General features: G+C 52.2%; 1 protein-coding gene across 2 annotated transcripts in view; it reads left to right on the top strand.

The window, feature by feature from the left end:
• PFKL (phosphofructokinase, liver type) overlaps window positions 1–22,278 on the top strand; it is a 37,300-nt gene that overhangs the window by 2,726 nt on the left and 12,296 nt on the right. The window contains exons 1-12 of one of the 2 annotated variants that reach the window (XM_043522422.1): window positions 2,990–3,063; window positions 6,137–6,210; window positions 8,687–8,764; window positions 14,038–14,227; window positions 15,127–15,292; window positions 15,530–15,574; window positions 16,097–16,205; window positions 17,609–17,704; window positions 17,806–17,898; window positions 18,785–18,910; window positions 19,417–19,481; window positions 22,102–22,165. In XM_043522422.1, the coding sequence (XP_043378357.1) occupies window positions 2,994–3,063; window positions 6,137–6,210; window positions 8,687–8,764; window positions 14,038–14,227; window positions 15,127–15,292; window positions 15,530–15,574; window positions 16,097–16,205; window positions 17,609–17,704; window positions 17,806–17,898; window positions 18,785–18,910; window positions 19,417–19,481; window positions 22,102–22,165 (1,176 nt within the window). In that variant the 5' untranslated portion in view covers window positions 2,990–2,993. Of the gene's footprint in view, window positions 1–2,989; window positions 3,064–6,136; window positions 6,211–8,686; window positions 8,765–14,037; window positions 14,228–15,126; window positions 15,293–15,529; window positions 15,575–16,096; window positions 16,206–17,608; window positions 17,705–17,805; window positions 17,899–18,784; window positions 18,911–19,416; window positions 19,482–22,101; window positions 22,166–22,278 lie in introns of those variants that run through there. The other variant, XM_037908947.2, reaches the window with a different exon arrangement.

Raw genomic sequence — 22,278 nt, 5'->3', positions numbered from 1 at the left:
CCTTTTTATATTCCTCTTCTTCCCTAGTGGAAATGGCAGCGATAAGTTGTAAAACAGAGGTCTGGTGGTGCCTAAATTAACCTCGCTAAGCTTTGTTTTAAGGTGTTGGACTAATGAAACCAGGGAAGGAGGAGCCTGCCTGCCTGATAGAAAATACCCCATTTCCCCAAATATCAATTCAGGGAAGCACTTAAGCACATGCTTAAAGTTAGGTTTATGAGCATGTGCTAAAATGCTTTCCTGAATTGGGGCCCTAGAGATCAGCCCTGCACTTACTGATATCCTGCCAATGCATTTTCTTGCAGATCCACACGGCTGGGATTACTGTATTTTTCCTCTGTGCAGTTTCATTCTCAGACATAGGATAAACTTGTAGACAGCTTGTTTAAGCCTCATGTGCGTTAGTTTGTTTTATATGCTGCAGTCCAAGGATTAGCTAAAAAGCCAACATTAGATTCTGCTGAGTGCTGGAATTCTGGGAGTGGCTGTGCCCTGAAGGAGATCTTTCTAGCCTGTAGACAAGTGCTTGCACAATCTGTTCTTGCAACTTCACTCCTACTTCATTGATGTTGGTCTGGCAGGGCAAAGAGCATGTTAATGATGACAGGCACTGCTCTGATTTCAGAATCAAAGGCTAGGAGTAGACTGGGGCGTTTCTTACTGTTAGGTCAATTTAAGGATAAACTATAGAAATGATCTTATTTTGTATGTTTAAAGGCTCCATCAGTCTTTTGTAAATTTTCGAAGGAGCAGTAAGTATAGTACATAGCTGTAGTTACGCAAAGTGGATCCAGTCCTGCAAACACTAGCTCACGAAAGCTTATGCTGAAATAAATTGGTTAGTCTCTAAGGTGCCACAAGTACTCCTTTTCTTTTTGCGAATACAGACTAACACAGCTGCTACTCTGAAACCTAGCAGGTGAGAGTAACTCAACTCACATGAATAGCCTCGGAGAAGTTAATAGACACAGTAAAGCTACTCACGTGTGTAAGTGTTTGCGAGATCTGGCCCAGTGTAACTAGGCTGATGGTTTTCAACCTGTGGTCCATGTACCTCTCGGGATCTGCAGACCATGTCTAAGATTTCCAAAGGGGTCTGCACCTCCATTTGAAAATTTTTAGGGGTCCGCAAATGAAAAAAGGTTGAAAACCACCGCTCTAGAGTTTTCATTTTAACAAGACCAGAGAACAGCTAGGCACTGGCAGGTGACAAGTTGTTATTGCTGCTCCTGATTGGTTGAGAACTGCACTTATGCTGTTTACCCTTTTCCCCCCCACCCTAATCCATTAGTTTGTCTGTCTCATTCAACTAGATCAGGGGTGGGCAAACTTTTTGGCCCGAGGGCCACATCTGGGTGGGAAAATTGCTTGCAGGGCCGGGATTGGGGTGGGGGGTGGGAGGGGGGGAGGGGGAGTGGTGTGCAGGAAGAGGCTCAGGGAAAGGGGTAGAGGCAGAGGAGGGGTGCGGGGTGTATGAGGGGGCTCAGGGCAGGGGGTTGGGGTGCAGGTGGGGTGTGGGATGCAGCAGGGGGCTCAGGGCAGGGAATAGGGGTGTGGGATGCGGCAGGGGGCTCAGGGCAGGGAGTTGGGGTGCAGGAGGGGTACGGGATGCGGCAGGGGGCTCAGGGCAGGGGTTTGGAGTGCAGGAGGGGTGCGGGATACGGCAGGGGGCTCAGGGCAGGGGGTTGGGGTGCAGGTGGGGTGCGGGATGCAGCAGGGGGCTCAGGGCAGGGAATAGGGGTGTGGGATGCGGCAGGGGGCTCAGGGCAGGGAGTTGGGGTGCAGGAGGGGTACGGGATGCGGCAGGGGGCTCAGGGCAGGGGTTTGGAGTGCAGGAGGGGTGCGGGATACGGCAGGGGGCTCAGGGCAGGGGGTTGGGGTGCAGGAGGGGTGCGGGATACGGCAGGGGGCTCAGGGCAGGGGGTTGGGGTGCAGGTGGGGTGCGGGATGCAGCAGGGGGCTCAGGGCAGGGAATAGGGGTGTGGGATGCGGCAGGGGGCTCAGGGCAGGGAGTTGGGGTGCACGAGGGGTACGGGATGCGGCGGGGGCTCAGGGCAGGGAATTGGGGTGCAGGAGGGGTGCGAGGTACAGCAGGGGGCTCAGGGTGGGGAGTTGGGGTGTGGGGTGCAGGAGGGGTTCAGGCTCCGGCCCGGCGCTGCTTACCTAGAGCCGCTCCTGGGTGGCAGCGGTGCGCACCGGGGCCAGGGCAGGCTCCCTGCCTGCCCGCCCTGGCCCCGCGCCATGCCATACCACTCCAGGAAGTGGCTGGCACCACGTCCCTGCGGCCCCTGGGGGTGGATGAGGGGCGCAGAGAGCTCCCTGTGGGTACTTCCTCCGAAGCTCCCATTGGCCACGGTACCCCGTTCCTGGCCAATGGGAGCTTTGGGGGAGGTACCCACAGGCAAGAGCAGTGTGCAGAGCTCTCTGCCCCCTCACCCCCAGCCCCGCCCCCAGGGGCTGCAGGGATGTGGTGTGGCCACTTCCAGGAGTGGCGCGGAGCCCGTGGCGGTGGCAATCCCGCGGGCCGGATCCAAAGTCCCAAGGGGCCAGATGTGGCCCGCGGGCCGTAGTTTGCCCACCCCAACCTAGATTGTAAACTCTTGGGAGGATGGGCTGTCACTTCTGTGTTTGTGCCTAGGATGATGAGGCTCCAATCCGGTTGGCCTCAGGTACTACTGTAGTGTTAATAGGTTTCAGAGTGGTAGCTGTGTTAGCCTGTATCAGCAAAAACAATGAGGAGTCCTTGTGGCACCTTAGAGAAAGCTTATGCCCAAATAAATTTGTTAGTCTCTAAGGTGCCACAAGGACTCCTCATTGTTTTTGTAATGTTAATGTTCATGTGACATCACTGTCTTCTCTGATAGTCTGAGCTGCTTATGTCCTAGTTTTGCTGCCAGGGTCAGTAAAAGCACAAAGAACAGCTAACTAAGGCATGAACGAAGTGTTCCATTTCTAACCCTTTTTTCCATATGCCTTTGCTCAGGGTAGCTAGCATGGTACTTGGCATGTCAGAGGAGCCCCAGGAGGGGTGCAGCTCACATTTCTCTGGATTGCAAGGCAGTGGTAAATCTCTGGGGTTGTTTGACCATACAGTACTGCTTCTCTTCTTAAACCGCCATCTCCATTTTTCTTTTTTGTGGCATCTTGTGGGCAAGCTTGTAACTTTGAGCAGTGCTTTTGCATGTCACCTCTAAACAAAGGTTAGAAGGCTCCCCCCTGGGCAGATACTTGAGAAATCCTCTCCTTCAGTTTCCTGCGGTGAACAGGAAACCTTCCTCAACAAGCAGAATCGGGGTTCTGCAGAATCTGAGCTGTCACTTTAAAAAACCAATGTTTCTAGCACCAGTGTATTTTGCCACAGCTGGTAGCCTAAGCTCCCAGGCTGGTATATGCCAGGTACATGTTTGAGGCCTGCCCCTTGATAAAGGCTGATTGTATATCTGGGTAGGGATTCACCTGGCCAGCTATGTTTTTGCTTTGAGTGACTGGCTTAATTTTTTTAACAAAGAAAAGTGGTTTTTAATGCATTTTAACACACAAATATATTGGGTCAGATTAATCTCTGGCGATGTCACTGGAGTCGGCCCATTATGAACACAAATGAAAGGCTGGCTTGTTTGGCAGTGTGGTCTACTGAGCCAAAGTTAATGCAGCCTGAATTTTCATAGGAAGCATCAGGACATGGAGGTTTGTTCAAAGAACTGCTAGCCATCCTGTCCCACATTGGCACAACTCTAACCCCAAGGGACAGACACTGGGATCTGAAACTGAAATTGCCCAATCAGGTGGGAAAACAGCTGAGACTTGCTACATTATCTTCCAAGGGCCTGAAATAAACTTGGGTTGAAAGGAGCATGCATAGAGAAAGGGAGGAACAAAACGATTCTAGCGCTGTGGTAAGTAACAGGAAAAGGAGATAGATGTGAAGGAAGAGCATTAAGGGAACCTGCTCTACGCTACATAACGTTAATCAGCACTTGTGATCAGATGGGGTAAGCTAGTGTGGAACCAACCATAGAGAGGAGATCTCACAGTCAGTTAACAGCCTTTCATCTCCAAGCAGTTGGAGTCCATCTGATTTAGGCCAAAAGTCAAATGATTCTGGAGGGCTCATCCTAGTCCTTTGTGATATTCCTTCACAAGCACCACTCGCTTTGGCTGTGTCTAATCAGGACTTGTCTGATCCTGGAATAAATAGTGAGGCGGATACAGATCCTTGGATTTACTAGACCACTAGTGAAGTACCTGCCTGCACGGTATCTGGTTCTAGGCAGCGGGGATTGATTTAAATCAAAGCAATTTAAATCACTGAGTGGGAAGCCTCAGTTTAAATCTATTCTAATTGGTGCAAACTCATTGGTTGATATATAACCATTAAATCATGTTGATTTACAACTAAATAGAACCTTGACACTATATTTGGTACATCTTTTTGCTATCTAGGAAGGTACACTATAACTATATGCATTTATTTAAGTAACTATATAGCTTAATATTTTCAGATTTTTATAAACTGTACATTTTTAGTATGTCAGAAAATGGTGAATGAGATATTGCTTATTTACTACTTTATTATACTAGATAATTAACTTTTTGTGCATGCTTTGCATCAAGCTGCATTAGGATGGTAACTGGAATTTAATTAAACACACACAACAGCATGTGAAGTTTATTTGTATTAAAACGACCTTACATGTTTTGAATACCTATCAAAACATGTTTCACATTTACAGCTAAACGGATCACTTGATGACTACCTGTTCTGTTCATTCCCTCTGGGGCACCTTGCACTGGCCACTGTCGGAAGACAGGATACTGGGCTAGATGGACCTTTGGTCTGACCCAGTAGGGCCATTCTTATGTTCTTATTTCTTAAACAGAGGGATTAACTGTATTTTTTTTATTTAAATCAGATTTCTTTTGTTTAAATTATAATATATTTTCAGAAATAACAGTTTTTTTTTAAAAAAAAATCCAACTTAATTTAAAAAAATCAGATTTTTTTTAATTTTTTTTTTTTTTTTTTAATTTTTATCCACCGTCCTTCTAGTCCAGCACTTTCACGGGTGATCACTTTAATTTTGGTTGGAACAAATGGGTTTGATTGTTTCTGTCTGGTGTACTCCCCACTCTCACATCTTTTCAAATAGGGGGAGGAATTGCAAAGCTTTAGGCGAGAGGATTTATGGTGAAATATCCGATGAAGTGAGCTGTAAGCTCACGAAAGCTTATGCTCAAATAAATTTGTTAGTCTCTAAGGTGCCACAAGTACTCCTTTTCTTTTTGCGTGTACAGACTAACACAGCTGCTACTCTGAAACCTTTGCTATGGTTGTCAGTCTAATAGCAGTAGCTGAAAGAAACTAAAAAACAAAAACAAGAAAAACCAAGCAAACCGCCCCCCCCTCCCCAAACAAAACAAAACACCCCTTATTCCTACAATTACTTTCTCATTTCCTTGGTCCTGCTCTCATGTCTCTCTCTCCTTCCTCATCCCCTCTTGTTTATTCTCTCCCTCTCATTTCTACATTTCTTCCTCCCCTCTTCATTTCAGTCTCTTCTTCTCTTTCCCCCCCAGAAGCCACCTGGGGTTCCCCATTTAACCCTGCCAGGCAAGTAAGAGGTTTAGCCACATGCTGGGGAATACAAGAGCTAACACCTGCTGTTATAGACAAAGAATGTTCTGAGGGCAAGGTTTATAATTCTTCCCAAGGTTGAAGCTAGCCACTGGGAAGGCCTGGTAATCTGTATAATCACAGTGCAAGAGGAATCTGGAGGGACTCAGGTACTGTGAGCGTATTAATTGGGTCTGGTTTAGCTGTAGATGAGGAAGTGGTTATTTATAAGGTGTTACTTTCTTGTACATGAAAGCTACTTACCTGTATTAAGTGTAGCTAGCTTTCCTACTAGTCTATGTATCTGTTGTTGAATTGCCTTAATAATGGTGAGAAATAGTAATAAACCTATACTCTTACTCCCCCAACTTTGTGATTGTTATCGAGATTATAAATTGCTTTGATCTAATAGCAACCTGAACCATATTGAAACTCTGGACTATAAGGACTGGTCCCTGTTTTGTGGCCCCTATGCCCAAGTGCTCTGTATTGACTATGGTTTATTTTATACTCCCTTTCCAGGTATGAATGCCGCCGTCCGTGCTGTGACTCGCATGGGAATATACGTTGGAGCAAAAGTTTTCCTGATCTATGAGGTTCGATTCAATATTTTTTTCTGTCATTCTCAAGGGGTAGAGGTTGTGTAGCTTTGTCCTGTAAATGGCTAAGTGCCACCTATGGAACTTGGAGGGGGAAATACACTGGTTTGGTTATGCTGTGGTAGTTCAGCATCCTTTCACCTCTAGTGACCTCTGCTCAGAGCCTGCCTGTGACAGGGAAGGATGATCGCATCCCTGCTTTGCAAATGATTACACGGGGGTGAAAGAGGAGAAGGGACTTGCCCTAGGTGGAACCCAGGAGTTGTGACTCCTAGTCTCCAGTGTGTTAACGTCAAGTTGACGTGACTGAGGGCTTCTGCCCAGTGGAAACCCCAAACTGGGATAGAGGGGTTAGCTATAGCTCGTGACAGGTTCATTGGCAGAGCTGTTGGGCAGGAGGAGCCCTTTCTCTTAGCTCCTTGGTATCGTGATCCCTACAATCATGGACATTTCTTTTAAAGGGTCCCCTCTCCCCTCCCCCTTCACTCCCATGGGCTTGCTCAGCTTCATTTGTGGTGACTTCAGTTTAAGGCAGAGAGTTGCCAGGTTCTTAGCACAGTTGCTGCTGGGTGCGCAGCCGGGTTGTACGGCCGCATCCAGTTGGGATGGACAGAGGTGGATTAAGCTTTTGTGGGGTCATGGGCCAGAGCAAGTGGGGGCTCGTGTCCGTCCCCCCCCCCCCGCGCTCCTGCCAGGTAAATGGGGTTGGGCATGGGGGCATGGCCCTCTGACCCCTCGGCTGGCGCTCCTGCCAGGCAGCGGGGTGGGGTTAGGGTTTCCCTTGCTCCCTGGCAGGAGCGCTGGGGTGGCAGGCGGAGAGGGTCGGGGCCCCTGGGCATGGGCCCCCATGGCCCAGTGGCTAATCTGCCACTGGGAACGGAGGGTTTTCTCGCTGTGCCATTGCAAATGGAAGGTATGGATCTAGCTCATTTTGCCAACAAGGGCTGGCCCCAGGCTTGCATTGGAAACCACACACTAAATAAACATGCATGTAGCTGAAATCTAACCACACTAGTGTCCGCGATGTGGGCAGTTTAATTAAGATCTGCTATCTTTGCTATCTGCGCAAAGCTGAAACCACACACTAAATAAATACACACGCAGCCAACATCTAACCACGCTTCGTTTTTATAATCCCTGCTCTTTCTCCTTGGACTCCTCCAGCCCCGAACAAAGTCAAATCTGGGCTGTTGAGCTTATCCACTAGCAAATGAGTGTAAAAGTGGCTGAAACATAGCAGCTGGCTATTTTGGGAAGGGGACAATTTAAAACTTCCCCTTTGCCTTTTTTTAGCCCTCCCCCATCCCAGCCACTCCTCCCCTCCCCACAAGGAGCTGGATTACAAATGCTAACTGCTTGGAGAGCTAGCGAGATTTTGACGGCCATTCACCCCTGCAGCCTATCGTGGGAGGTTGTGGGGTGTGATTCCCGCTTGAACGCTCGGGAGGTCCCGAGCTTTGTTCTGTTCCTTCTGTGCAAGCACGCAACTGGGCACTGCTCCATGCCTGTTGCAGCCACCCCAGCGGCCGAAGTGTCCCTCAGCAGCCTTTGGCTTGGGTGGATTCTGTGAAGCAAAACATTGGTGCTCCTGGTCTCCTCCTGGCGCTCATGAGGGGCACTTCCCACTGCAGAGCTGTTTACTCCATTGGCTTTACACAGGCTGAGGATCTGGCCCTGAGTTTTTTATTGTAAATATTTGAACTAAGCTAACTTCTCCCCTTCCCCCACACTAGGGTGGCCAGGTGCCTGGTTTTCAACCAGAAAGTCTGGTTGAAAAGGGGACCTGACAGTATCCGGTCAGATCTACTGGGGAGAGGCAAACAGCAGTGAGCAACGGTGGGTGGGGGGAAGAGCAGTAAATGGGGACAGGGCCTCAGGGAAGAGGAGGGGAAGGGGCAGGGCAGTGTCCGGTTTTTAAATATTACAAAGTTGGCAACCCTATCCCACACGCACAGTGAGATGTGAGGGTTTCCATGCCCCATTCGCTCCTGAGGGAGAAAGGCAGGGAAGGGGAGGTGGAACAGGAGAGGGGAAGCTAGCTGTGTCCCTCCTGGTCTGTTTCAGCCCTTAGCAGACACAGGGAGATGCTCTGTGGCTGAGGGAGGAATTTCTGATTGCCAGTAACCGACGCGGGGCCCTGAACCCAAACTGTCAGTCACCTGGGGGCGGCATTACCTTCCTGTTGCCTTGGACATGCCTAGCAGGCTCTGCACTAACCCCAGTCTGCAGTTGCCATTGCAGGGACTCACACAAGGGTTACCTGCCGTCCTGCCAAGGAGCAGCTTTACAGTCTCACTCTCCCATGATGTGTCTGCCTCACCGATCCCTCACCCAGGCCCAGAGAGATGCATAGCCAAAATGGACCAGTGAATCGGATCAGCCGCGCAGGAGCTGCTGGGCGTTGACTGGCTGGACAGGCCCTGCTTCAGCAAGGCACCCTTTCACGTCTGCTTCTTTGCTTTTCTGTTTGCAGGGCTACGAGGGGCTGGTGGAAGGAGGAGAGAACATTAAGCGAGCAAACTGGCTGAGCGTCTCGAACATCATTCAGCTGGTAAGCTATGTTGCCATCGCCCTCTGAGTATAAAGGCCTCTTGGTCCTTCCCTTTTAACTTGTGCAGCTCACATGCATCTCTGACACATCTGCCCAGTGTTGCGATTTCCTCTGGTCTGCGGAGGTCAGAGCTGGAGAGGGTTTTCTGAAATGATTTAGTAATAACATATAAAACCCTAGTCGTTGCTCCCCCTTGTCCTGTTTACACTGGGCTCACACTGAGTTTGCCGAGCTCGGTTTTGTAGCTCAGTTTGACTGGTCATGCAGGGCAAAACTAAACCATGTTCTAGTGAAGTTCAATGGAGTCTAGATGCTGGATCCATCTAGCACATGTTGAACACCAGGGCACACTGTTTAGCCTGGGGATAGAAGCTGTTCTTCCTGTCCTAATGATTGCAACTGCAGGCCCAGGGCACGCTGGGAGTAGGGAGTGATTGATTATACAGCGCTGTGTGCGCTCCGTTCTCTGCTAGCAGGAGACAGCGTGGAGAAAGTGTTTCTGGAAAGAGGCTGTCCCCTGGAGGGGAAGTCAGTGTAAGCCATCCGGCAGCATAGCAAGGCCGGAGAAACAGTGTTAGCTGTGCCCTTTGCCTCTGGAGAGCAGGAAGGGGGCCATCTCAGAGATGACACTTCATTAAACCTGCTAAAGTGTTCCGTCCATGTCTGTGCATGCCCCTTTCCCAAGCCCCCGGAGGCAGGGAATGGGTCTCCTTTCCCTGTCCCTCTTGGTAACAGTGATTCGCCTCCTACTGAAACACGTCTTTGGTTTGATTTGACTCCATTGTATGATTTAGATATCTCCTTCCCCCTCACACCTGAGTCGGCTTAGTCTGTGCTTCTCACATCAAGGTCCTGCATCATAGAATCATAGAATATAAGGGTTGGAAGGGACCTCAGGAGGTCATCTAGTCCAACCCCCTGCTCAAAGCAGGACCAATCCCCAATTAAATCATCCCAGCCAGGGCTTTGTCAAGCCTGACCTTAGAAACTTCTAAGGAAGGAGATTCCACCATCTCCCTAGGTAACGCATTCCAGTGTTTCACCACCCTCCTAGTGAAAAAGTTTTTCCTAATATCCAACCTAAACCTCCCCCTCTGCAACTTGAGACCATTACTCCTTGTTCTGTCATCTGCTACCACTGAGAACAGTCTAGAGCCATCCTCTTTGGAACCCCCTTTCAGGTACTTGAAAGCAGCTATCAAATCCCCCCCCCATTCTTCTCTTCCATAGACTAAACAATCCCAGTTCCCTCAGCTTCTCCTCATAAGTCATGTGCTCCAGCCCCCTAATCATTTTTGTTGCCCTTCGCTGGACTCTCTCCAATTTTTCCACATCCTTCTTGTAGTGGGGGGCCCAAAACTGGACACAGTACTCCAGATGAGGCCTCACCAGTGTCGAATAGAGGGGAACGATCACGTCCCTCGATCTGCTGGCAATGCCCCTACTTATACAGCCCAAAATGCCATTGGCCTTCTTGGCAACAACGGCGCACTGTTGACTCATATCCAGCTTCTCGTTCCGAAGTATTGGGTGTCATATTGCTTATTTTGTTACTGAAGGGTAAACTCCTAAAAAGTCAGTCTTAAATCTGGCCCTGTATTTTACTTCTATCCACTAGACAGAGTCTTGCCCTTCAACTGGATGATTGGGTCAAACTGAGCAGGCCTCAGTATGTTCAGCTTGCTGGGCAATCAGATAGCCAGATGAAGGTTGGAAAAGTGCAGTTCCCTGCTATCAGGTCCCAGCCATTAGTTTAGAAGGCAAAAGAGATGAAAACACGGCAGAGCTGAAATACCCACTCAGCAGGCTCTACCCCCTCCTCCATCTGACGCTGCTAAAGCCAAAAAGATGGAGCCACAGAGCCGTACCACAATGCCGCATATCTGGCCCCTCTCCCGTTCCCGGAACAGTTCCCAGGATGTAGGGCAGAAAACAGAGGAAAAAACAGAAGTAGATTGTTTAGTTTTAGAACTAGGGTTGTATTTTAGTTTCTTTTAGCCACTAATCCAACTATGATCATCAGCTTTGGTCTTGACTGCACAGCCAGACTAATCAAGGACTGGTGCACTGAGTTGTGGTCGATCGGTGCGATAACACAGGTTTGGTGTCAGCTGGGTAGACAGCCCCCAACTGTGTTAAAAATATGCTTGGCCCTTTAAGGGCCCATTGACCCTGCACTGTAAAGACAGCTGACAGCAGTACCACTGTCCCTGCCACAGTTTGCTCTGTAGCATAGATGGGACCTAATTGTGTCCCTGAACTGTGCTGCAGGCTCGGATACACCTGGGCCGAAGCGGGAGTCTGATTCACGGTCAACACAAGGTTAGGGCCCATCTACATCTGCTGGGGAACGTCTGCCCCTCACAGTGTACTTGTAGCATAGATGGGACCCCAGCTTAAAGGGGACCAGCTGATGGGAAATGAATTGGGTTTGGGCTCTCTGGTCCTTGTCTCCGTCTTGCTTCTTTCTGATGTGTAAAAGATGTGGGTTTGAGTTGTGTGTTTGCTTGCGGCTTTACCTTGAAGTATCTCGGCTGTCACATCTGAGCTTACCCTGGTTTGCTGCAGGTCTCGCATGAGGACTGAGGCTTTCTGAGTCCTTCAGTGAACAAGGGCTTGCTGAATCTTTAACAAAGGCACCTAAAGCCTTCTTGTCTCCCACAGGTTTCTGAGGCATTTGAGTTCAATAGGCTTTAACAAACCAAAGGGCCAGATCCCTAGCTGGCACAAATCAGCGTGGCTCTATTGAAATCACACAGACAGTCTCCCCTGTAGTCAGTGGGGAGCGCTGATTTATACCCGCTAGGGATCCAGCCGAAGGCGATTTAAACAGGTGCCGCTGGTATGGTGTCACAGCCCTGCTAGAAACACAGGAGAGAGGGACTGGAATGTCTAACGTCAAAAACAAGCAAGTAGCCAATCCCCCCCAGATACGCTTCCAAAACCAAACAGCTTGATGTACCTTCCCAGTGGTTTCTCTCCTTCGAGCCCTAATGCTTCTCCTTGCTAGATCCCCTTCTAGGCCCTGCCTACCCCACAAAAACAGCCACATTTAAACACAGCTGTGCAGCGTGAAAACACACAACCAATCGGGGCCACAAAAATACTTCCCAACAGTATGTCAGCGTGGCTCTTTGCTTTGTCAGAGGCTCGGGCTAAAGTGTGGTTCAGCCCCCCCAAAATAATCTGGTCCTGTTGTGACTTGGTGTAACAGACGTTTGGGGGAGTGGGGGTCCTGGAGCAGGGACTTTGACTCTTACAGAAATACTGGCTTAGCCTGTTTTTAAGGGGCAAGGGCTTTAGTGGGGCAGGGCAGGGCTCTGCCTTGGAAATACTGGCATTGTCTGCTGCAGTGTGGGTCACTGACCCAGATGAGGTGCTAGCCCCATTGATTCCCAGCTGAGATCTACCAGGCGCTCAAGAAAGCTGTAATTGCTATGTAGCCAGGACTGAGACCAGCCAGCTATGCCGGCCACATGGGAGCATCCCTCAGTTGCTTGAGCCCTTTCATTCCATTCTCTTGTGTTTTCTCCCCTCTCCTTCTAGCATCTTCCCCGATTTGAGCAGTGTGTCTCCCTGCTCACAGGTAATGCTCTGGTGCTGCATGCCCTCCCCACCCCCGTCTGCGTGCTGCTGTTCCATAGCCGCTGGCACTCGGCATGCCATGCCTTGCTTCGCTTGGCAGCGCTGCCCGCTCATCCGTGGGGAGTGACCTCAGAAGCCTGGCTCCGGAGGAGAGGGGCAGGGATGTCACATTGTTGTCCCAGCCACGTCTGCCTGAGGGACCTGGCACGTCCCTCTGCGTTTACGCCAAGCCTTTCCAAAGCAGTAAAGCCAACCATGGTAGCGAGCTCCTGAAATCCGTGACATTTTGTCTCTCTGCCTCCCTTGTCTTCCCTCCTTTGCTTTCCTTCTCCAAATCCTTCTCTGTTTTGCACGTGCCGGTGTTTTTACCGCCATGGGCGCAGGGTGCGCTGCTGACCTGGGAGCTGCTGTCCGTACAGCTGTGAATGTGGGGTGATGGGGAGAACAGGCCAGCTCCTAACTCTCCCCCATGCTCGGGATTGGGAGTATGTAGCAAGGCAGCAGGGTCCATGGGGATAAAAGCAGCCGTTAGGCCTCACAGTGCTAGTTAAGGTACATCAGCTAAACTGTAACGAACCCCAGGCGCAAATGCAAGCCAGAGACAGGCAGGCTCCTTGCTGGGACATGCCCCTAAATGAACCAGAAGCAATTTGCATGCTGAGCTGTGACCCAGAACGAAACAGGGCAATCTCTCGTGGGGATGGGCAAGGTGCCAGGCCACCAAGTGCCCAAGGGAGTGTTTGTTCTCGCCAGCACCTTATGGAGAGTCCGCTTCCAAAAGGAGAGCCATCTGGCAGCGAGACAGGCCATTAGTGGTGCAAAGGGGTGGGGGACACATTAGCTCCCTTCAGGGCAGGAGGGTTGCGACCACTTCTTTGGGCTTGATTTGCAATTGGAGCCAGAGGAAGTGCCTGAGACAAATATAAAGACTTCAAAGAGGTCAGGAAAGCTGTGGGTCTGACACCCTGGTGATGAGCTTGTGGGAGGCCCGCCAGTCCGACTCCCAGGAGAACAGCTGTCCTCACTCCATATTGTTCTGTTGGAAGGCGAAGAGTTGTGATCCCAGCAAATGGACGCGAGGGGCACGGTCAGGGAGGCGGTGGGTGGTACGTTGCTGGTTAACTCTGCCCCAGCTGTTTTCTACCCTTGGACCAAAGGAGACTGGGAAGATTTGAAACGGAAACATCGGGTGGATCCTGCCCGAGCTACGCTGCTGTAGTGGGGGGAGGGGTGGCAGCTTGCTGTCACAGCACAGGCTGGCTCAGGGCAGGTAGTTCTGAGGAAGGACAGGTGGAAACACAGAGCAGCATCTTCCCCTGGCTAGTGCATGCTGCAGCAGGCAGCAGAGGGGACAGCTGGCCAGAGCCTGCTGCCAGCTGGAAGACCGCATCCCCGGTCACAGGTTTTGGACCCCTCTAGAGCTCTAGGTACGGTTGAATCTTGGCCTACTGGGACATGGGCCAGAATAAGATTCCTGCATCCTCTTTCCTCCCCTCTACCCACAGGTAACCTGCTCACCCTTCCCCATCCATTAGCTGTAGGGCAGGACGCTTCCCATGACTGATTCCCAGGTGGATTTGCCACAAGAGCTTGTGCTCCTGAAGACTGGTCTCACCCAGTTGGCCCCTTGCATCTGCCAGCTGCTCTGGCTGTTTGTTCCTCCCTCACCTTGTTTCTGCTGTTTGTAGGGCGGCACAATCATTGGCAGCGCCCGCTGCAAAGCCTTCACCACGAGAGAGGGGCGCCTCCTGGCTGCCCACAACCTGGTGCAGCACGGCATCACCAACCTGTGCGTCATTGGAGGGGACGGCAGCCTGACAGGGGCCAACATCTTCCGGACAGAATGGGGCGGCCTGCTGGAGGAGCTGGTCAAAGACGGTACGTGCCAGCGCAGGCTGCAGTCTGACCTGCAGCGTAATACAAGCACTTGCTAATCCCCAGAGCCAGAGCCAAAGTGGGGAGAAGGCCCCCACACTGAAAAGTGGGGATAGCTTGAGCATGAGACGTCATCAGATTCATGGATTTTAAGGCCAGAAGGGACCATCAGATCAGTTAATCTGACCTCCTGTACATCACAGGTCATTAAATTTTACTCAGTGCATTGAGCCCAATAACTTGTGTTTGGCTAAAGCATCTCCCAGGTAGGCCTCCAGTCTGGGTGTGAGGACATTAAGAGATGTCCGTTGGCCCTCTGTTCCAATGGCCAATCGCCCTCACTGTTAAAATTTCCTGGCATCAGCTTTGAACTGTGGTTCTTGTTCTGCCTTTCTCTGCTCAAAGGGACATGTGGGCTTAGGTGCAAAGTCTAAATCAATAACGTGAGCCTGAAGTCTCGAAAGTATATCGAAAAGGAGTAAATCAGGAAATGCAGCTCTCCGTTTGATCCAGGAAGAAAGTGGGGTGTGATCGTGAAGTTGGCTTGACAGATTTAAAGGCCTAACAGAGGAAATCACAATGAAATTAACCCCAATTTCTAGGCTGGTCTTTTTTAAATGACTCTCCTTACTGCAACTTGTCAAATCTGCTTTTCTGGTGGATCAATTGAGAGCTGCATGGCTGCTTCCTGCTGTCTACAGCAAAGGGCTTGGAAGACTCAGGACAATAGCCTTTTCCATTCACACTGTTCAAGCAGAACGGGGATACCTAGATCTAACATGTAACGGTTTGCTTTGCATGCCCTTAAGCAGGGCCCGTTCTGCCCCACAGCTGGAGCAGTGTCTTGCTCTGCAGGGAAAGTCGGGAGTTGATCGCTGCAGCCTCTCTGTGTTTACCCGCAGGTAAGATCACCAAGGAGGTGGCTAAGAAATACTGTAACTTGAACATTGTCGGCCTGGTGGGCTCCATCGACAATGATTTCTGTGGCACCGACATGACGATCGGCACGGACTCCGCACTGCACCGCATCATGGAGGTGATCGATGCGATCACCACCACGGCCCAGAGGTGAGCGGGGAGTCCCTCGTGGCTGCCCTCCTCTCTCTGCTGGCAGGGCCAGAGCCAGAGCTCCGTACTGAACAGTGACATGGCGCACCTGGCGCTGCACAGCCCTCGCCTCGGACCCAGATTCTTGGGGGATGGGACGGAGGGGTCCTTCTGATGACTGAACGTGACTCTGGCCAAGGCGCCTTGCTGTAGAGAGACACTACTCCCCAAATTCTGATCCTCCTTCTCTCTTTGCAGCCACCAGCGGACCTTTGTGTTGGAGGTGATGGGCAGACACTGTGGGTAAGGACAGGCCCCTGCTTTTGGGAGGTGGTAAGGCGAGGGTGGCTGTCTGGGAGAGGGGGAGAACTGGGGGCGTGTGGTCGGGATGGTTGCTGGCAGTGTCGGGAGGGGAAGAGAGTGGGTTTTTGGGAGGAGGGGAGGAAGTGGTGCTGAGGGCAGTGGGAGGTCTGGGCTGTGTGGAATGCACTGCACAACAGACAGGAGAAGACCCTAATCAGCGATGCGCCCTGGGGCAAATGGGAACCAGACAGTGGTTTGCTCTGGTGGAAAGGAGACTGCTGCCAGCCTCTGTAGTTACCAGCACCGTAACCGTAGCGTGTGTCGGCACAAGGCATATTGCAAGCTAACCATGCCACTAACTCTGTCAGGTGCTGTCGTGCGGACAGGGTCTCTCATGTTTACTCCCAAGCCATGAGAGCCCTGAACTTGTTTCGATCCCAAGTGACACTTTTCTTCCCTCCATTGAGTGCTGTTGTTGGCAGGCTGACGGTCCTGGCTGCTAATCTGAGTCTGCCTCCCTAGGTACCTGGCGCTGGTGTCTGCCTTGGCCTCGGGTGCTGACTGGCTTTTCATCCCGGAGTCCCCTCCTGAGGACGGCTGGGAGGATTTCATGTGCGAGAGACTTGGGGAGGTGAGTGCCGTTTGGGACGTGGCAATCCTCTTCTGTCAGCTGGGGAAGGGAGCTCGATGCAGTGGGGAATCCAGAGAGAAATGCCACTCCAAGCTTCTGCTCTTCTTCCCTGTTCTCTCCTTTTTATCTGCCCTTCTCTTGGTCCAGCCACTTGGGCAAAGAGGATCTTAATGAAGTGACGCCCCCATTTCAAAGCAGGAGTCTGTTCTTAACATCAGCAGTCGAATGTTGTCAGCCAAACACCTGCTAAATTTCAATTCAAAACCACTGTGGAACCAGAAAGCAGCTCAGGTGCTTGGAAAGAATGCACATGGGGCATGTGGGCAAGGCTGACTCGGATGCTTAATATTTTGTCTTCACTGGTCCTTTACCAAGCTGTGATCTCTTTCGTTTGTTCTGTTAACTGTATAATGGGCACCCCTCTATAGGGCGCACGTCCGTATTAGGGCCCCAATCCTGCATTCTGCTCCATGCCAGCAGACCTGCCTGCCCACATGGACCCCACTGATTCGCACGCAACAATGTATATGTACATGGTTGTGTCCAACCCTTGTCTTTTCCACTAGAGTTTCCACTACGGGCTCATTTCCTTGAAAGCCAGCTTCTGTAGTTGTTGTGGGTTAGACAGCATGAAGGTAACAGTGTCTTCAGACAAAGCCAGTTGATGGGGCGAGTCCTTTAGGGTTTCCATAAGTGGGCATGCTCTGGCCTGGCCTCGTTCTTGTGCCCTCCTCTGTCATGTTAGGAACAGCTTGGGCCAGATCCCCAGCTGCTGTGAATCGGAACTGCTCCACTACACTCACTAGGCGACACTGATTCCCCCCAGCTGAGGAGCTGACCCCTCATGAAGGCTGAACCGGGCATTTCACGAAGGGTAGTGTATGCGCCAACAGGAGTTCAGGAGGGTTGAGCCAGTCTCTTTAATGAAACAAAATATGCCGCTGAATACAAATCCAGCTGAAACGTGCCCAGGGGAGGCCCAGAGAAGACTGGCAGGTAGGGCCTGATCCCACAGAGGCAGGGCCCTGTTGAAGTTAATGGAGCTCCGTGGGGAGGAGGGGGCTGTTTTCTAGGGTTCTGCAGACCGGGCAGCGCTGTGCTGCGTCCCTGGGGTGCGGCGGCACATTGCTCTGCCCTTGAGCTGCAGTGGCTGGAGAAGGTTTCAAGAGATCTCCCCGACTTGAGTGAGGGATGTCACTGTGTGTTGGCAGAGGGCACAGAAGCACACAGCCACAGTGCATCCCCTCCATCCGTTTACCAAGGAGCCCGCGGTTCCCCGCTCCAGGCAAGGGAGCAAATGATCAGTGCTGAGCACCAATGGACTCCCTGAACAGCTAGCGCAGCCAGTCTGTCTGCTCCGGCCAGCTCCGGTTAAGTTTGGCTGTTTCTTTCTCTTGCGGCAGACACGCAGCAGAGGATCCCGGCTCAACATCATCATCATCGCTGAAGGCGCCATCGACAGGAACGGCAAACCCATCTTCTCCAGCTACGTGAAGGATGTAAGTGACGCACTCTGGGGCGCGCGCTCCTTTGCTGGGGGGCTCTGGAGGTACATTGACCTGTAATGAACCAAACCCACACTCTTTTCTCTGCTGAACAGCTGGTTGTCCAGCGCCTTGGCTTTGACACGCGGGTGACCGTTCTTGGCCACGTGCAGCGTGGCGGGACCCCCTCGGCGTTCGATCGCGTGCTGGTAGGTACAATCGGTTTGGCTGAGCGGGGAGCTGTGTGCGGGCGGGCCCAGTGTGTGATCGCAGCGACTGGTCTGGAGTGCCTGCATTTAGGAGGGTGAAATCCCATCCTGGTAGCCAGCATGGTGAGCAGGAAGTGGGCTCCCGAGAGGTTCCAGACGCAAGGTGCACTTGCTTCCAGGCTTGGGGGAATGCCTGGAGTCACACGCACAGTGCAACCTTGGTTGGTGCTTGACCCTGTTGTGTAGAACAGAGACCGGCCCTCAGGAGTTTACTCCTCCTAATTGACTGCTAACTGTCCTGATCTTAAATAGCCTAGTAACGATCTGGGATCCTAATAATCTAAATTAGAGAAACAAACCTGCTGAGCCACAGAATCCACCCATCTCTTCCCTGCCCCCTCGGAGGGGCTGTGCCAGAGCTTTGTCCAGTAGCCCGTGGCTCTGATGCCTGTGTGTGGGAAGTGAGTTAACAAGGGGGAAACGTAGCTGTACTGTCTGGTGCCCGCGCACAGAATTAAAACCACCCCCACAGGAGTTGCAGCAGCACCTGTCTCCTGTATTGTGTGTGTGGGGCAGGGGCACGCTCCCTGGGAGTTTCTTTGGCATGTGGGTGTCTGGGAGAAGATCCAGGTGGCTGCAGATCTTTCCGCGGCAACTCTCAGGTATGTTTGTGCCCCGCCAGCTCAGTCTCTCCTTAGCACGTGATGTGTTTTGTGTAACCAAGCCCGTGCGATGCTCCGATTCCTAGTAGCGTGTCTGTACGAGGCTCCCCGCTAGCACGGCTGCCTCTGATAGGTGAGCATGAGCCATGCAGTGGGGCCCGTGGCAGCAGCGGGCCCGCACTAAACAATCAGCCCTCTTACCAACGTTACTGTGTCCTCCGCAGAGCAGTAAGATGGGAATGGAGGCCGTGATGGCGCTGCTGGAGGCCACGCCTGACACGCCCGCCTGCGTGGTGAGCCTTTCCGGGAACCAGTCTGTCCGCCTGCCCCTGATGGAGTGCGTCCAGGTGGTGAGTATATGGGGCGGCTCTGGGCGGACAAGTTCGACTGCTCAGGTTGGCCTCCCTCTCGTTCATACTGTACTGTGGCATATGACAGCAATTAGCAAGGGAGAAACAGCACTCGAGAGCCCAGAACAAATGGAGGATGGGCTTAGAGATCTGCGTATCTGGGGGTCTGTTCTAGCTATGCGCAGGCGGGGTTTTATGTGTCATTAGCAATACGAAGTCTCACACACACAGATCCCCTGTGTCGAGATTTAAAGTCCCAATACATCCCTTCTGCTGTCGTCCAAAGCCTGGGTCTGTGTGTGTGTGAGAGAGAATCCGTTTCTGGCCTTGTTCTGCCCTGGTTGCCCCCTAGCCAGGCTCGGGGGTTACTAAGAGAGAATCTGCCAAGTGTAATTTCATTTTCAACCGTGTCGTACATTTAGCTGACTTCCCTTGAATTATGTGGGTTTTTCTTTCTCACTGAGAATTCCCCATCTCTCTCTCTCTCTTTTTTTTTTTTTTTTCAGACAAAGGAAGTGCAGAAAGCGATGGATGAGAAGAGGTTCGAAGAGGCAATCCAGCTCCGGGGGAGGTGAGGCACTTGGATTATGGCGGAGCAGCAGCTCTGCAATAGCTATGATTGAGTCACTCCCCTTTTTTAAGATGACTATTCCAAGTACTGTACAAGCCACATGCTCACTCAGATTGCTTCGAAACTTGCTCTGGCTCATGGGGATGTGGGATGGGGTCATTTGAGCAAGGGGTTTCCAAGCTACAGTCCCCCCCCCCCCCCCCCCCCGAGAAATCACATATTTACAAAATCACCTGGTTCCTCTATTGATTTTTGTGCACATCTGGGGCTCAGACGATGGCTTTGATTCTCCCCAAACTGATCTCACTCCTGGGGATTGATCTCAGCTTGTGCACCGCACCCCTGGCTCTTTGGGAGAGTGACACTGGCAGTTACTGAGAGTGAAATTTGGAACTGCAGGTGGGTGAGAGCTAAACTGACGTGCCCAAGGGAGTGAAATGCGTGTGCACGAGGCCCAGGGTAGGGGCAGGAGGGACTCTGCATTTCCATTCTCCTGCCCCTCCCTTCCTCCAGCTAGTCCTGGCCCTTCTCGCGGCCCTGGGGGAGTGAGCAGGCAGAGGGAAGCTGGGGGTGGGAGCTGTGCAGAGAGAAGTGGGGTGGAAAGCGGGGATCAGAGCTGTGCAGTGGGAGAGGTTGGGGGAGGTTTTATCTCTCTCCCCCGAACCACCCCACATCCCTGTCCCCCTTTCAAAATACCCCCCCCCCCCCCATGCTAGTCCCTGTGCTGTTCCCGTGTCCTCTGCCCAGCCCCTCACCCTGCGGGTTCCCTGCCAACACCTGCTGCCCACAGAGAGGAAGGCTGGGGAGGGAGCTCTGGTCCATGCTGCATGGGCAGAGAGAGGGGCGACGAGCAGATGGCACAGGGCACTGAGGGAGCTACGTGCAGCCAGGGCATGCTGGGGCTGGGCAGTGGCTGCCATGGAGCCAGAGGCCGGGCAGAGGGACATGGGGAGGGGCTGAGAAGTTGTTTTGAAAAGCCAAGGAAATGCACTGTGCAGCAGCATGGTTAAAGCACGCCTCGGGGCACTCAGTGGGGCGGGGCCCTTCCGGAGGGTGGCTACCCCTCAGCCTCCGCAAAGAGACAGCGAGAGTGACGCCAGCCCTGCACTGCAGCCTCCCCTGCCCTCCGTGGGCGAGGTCCCAGCCTGCTGCCAGCACCCGGAGCAGCGCTCTGCACACGCAGGGGACACAGCCCACGAGCCCTGCGGGGGATGGACAGACAGACAGCCTCGCTTTGCTGAGACGACTCTCCGGCTCAGGCCAGGCACAGCAAACAGGAGTCACCTACCCCGGCCTGAGCCTGCTCCACACAAACCTCCCTGACTTGCTGCTCCCTCCCCTTCGCCCTGGCCGTGAGGAGCCCTTCTGAGACACTGCCTTCGCCGACCCCTTGCTAAGCCCAGAGACCATTGCCACGTCTGCCAGCAGCGCGCCAGCAGTCCCCAGGACACAGAGCCCTGTGCCCTGCCACTGCCACACCCTGCAGCTCCCAGCGCTGAGGGCAGCCCCGACCCTCACGGTCCACGTGCACTGTCACCGCGACAGCTCTGCCAGCCTGCTCCAACTGCTCCCTCCTCCGTTCAGTACAGCTACTGCTAGCACGGCGCCCGCAGCTCGGGGGCATGCAGAGAAATGCTGCAGTTCAGATCTGTGCAACGCAACACAGAAAATGATACATTCTCGTAGCCATTCTTCGTGGCTGCTTCTCATGGCAGCAGCCTGACTGTGCCGTTTTCAGCGGCAATTGCCAGCTCCCGGGGGCAGAGTTAAGGTTGTGCTGGGGTCGGGGGGGGGGGGGGGATGTTCCTTAACCTTGTATGGCCTGGTTTGCATAGCTGAGCTCATCATTCTGGAAGGGCATGAGGCACCACTGGGCAACCTTCGCTCAGGAGCAAAGTTTTGCAGGCCGTTAATTAGCAGCACAGCCCATGCGATCAAATCTGCATGTGGAGCTGCTCAGCATTTCTGTTAGAACGTCCCGAAAGTGAAGTTCTTCTCACTCAGCTGCCAGGATTTAAAATCTCGTGTGTAAGGCAGGACCCTGGAATTCTGATGAGTTTGACACTACCTTAACCAAAGGAAAATGGTTTTGCCATTTCCCAAGGCTTTGAGAGTACTAAAATGTACCAAAACTACTCTGAAACCTGTTAAAAAAAGATGAAATTTGGGAGGGGGTTGCTGTAAATGGGAGAAGTTAATTGAGATCTGGGAGAGAGAGATTCAAAGTAGTCCAGTGTTCATACACAAGCAACAAAAAACACTAGTTTAAATTCTGGAAGTACAATAGCATAATGCCATTGACTGTCCAGCCTTTCCCACCTTGGGGAATGCAGATGCACAACTAGCTGAGATACGGGGCTCACGCTTCGTTAGCTACACCCTCAGCTGGAGTAAAAGGCATAGCTCTACCCCCTTCCCTCCCTCCCCTCCGAACATCCAGTTCCTACAGTCTGACACCCTGGAGCTGTTCTCCTAGGCGCATGGCCCTGCCCCCTCCCTGTTTAAATCTGTGATCTCCGGCTTGGCGCTGATCGCTAGCTCTGGAGTGGATCCTGCGGGTGGGGTTCGCTGTGATTGTGCTGCGGGGCGACTGGCTCATCGAGAGTGGTTTTCTTTCCAGGAGCTTTGAAAATAACTGGAACATTTACAAGCTCCTGGCACATCAAAAGACAGCCCATGAAAAGGTAAGTTGCGGGGGAGAAGGTGCAGAGAGTGCTTGGGCTCTTGGGTCTAATCTAGCATACAGTGCAAGCTTACCATCCCCGGTGCCCCAGGTGTGGCAGCACGCCCTCCCACA

Source organism: Chelonia mydas, chromosome 9, assembly GCF_015237465.2.
Source record: "Chelonia mydas isolate rCheMyd1 chromosome 9, rCheMyd1.pri.v2, whole genome shotgun sequence".
NCBI classification, from domain to species: Eukaryota; Metazoa; Chordata; order Testudines; family Cheloniidae; genus Chelonia; species Chelonia mydas.
This window is presented reverse-complemented; position numbering and strand designations above follow the sequence as displayed.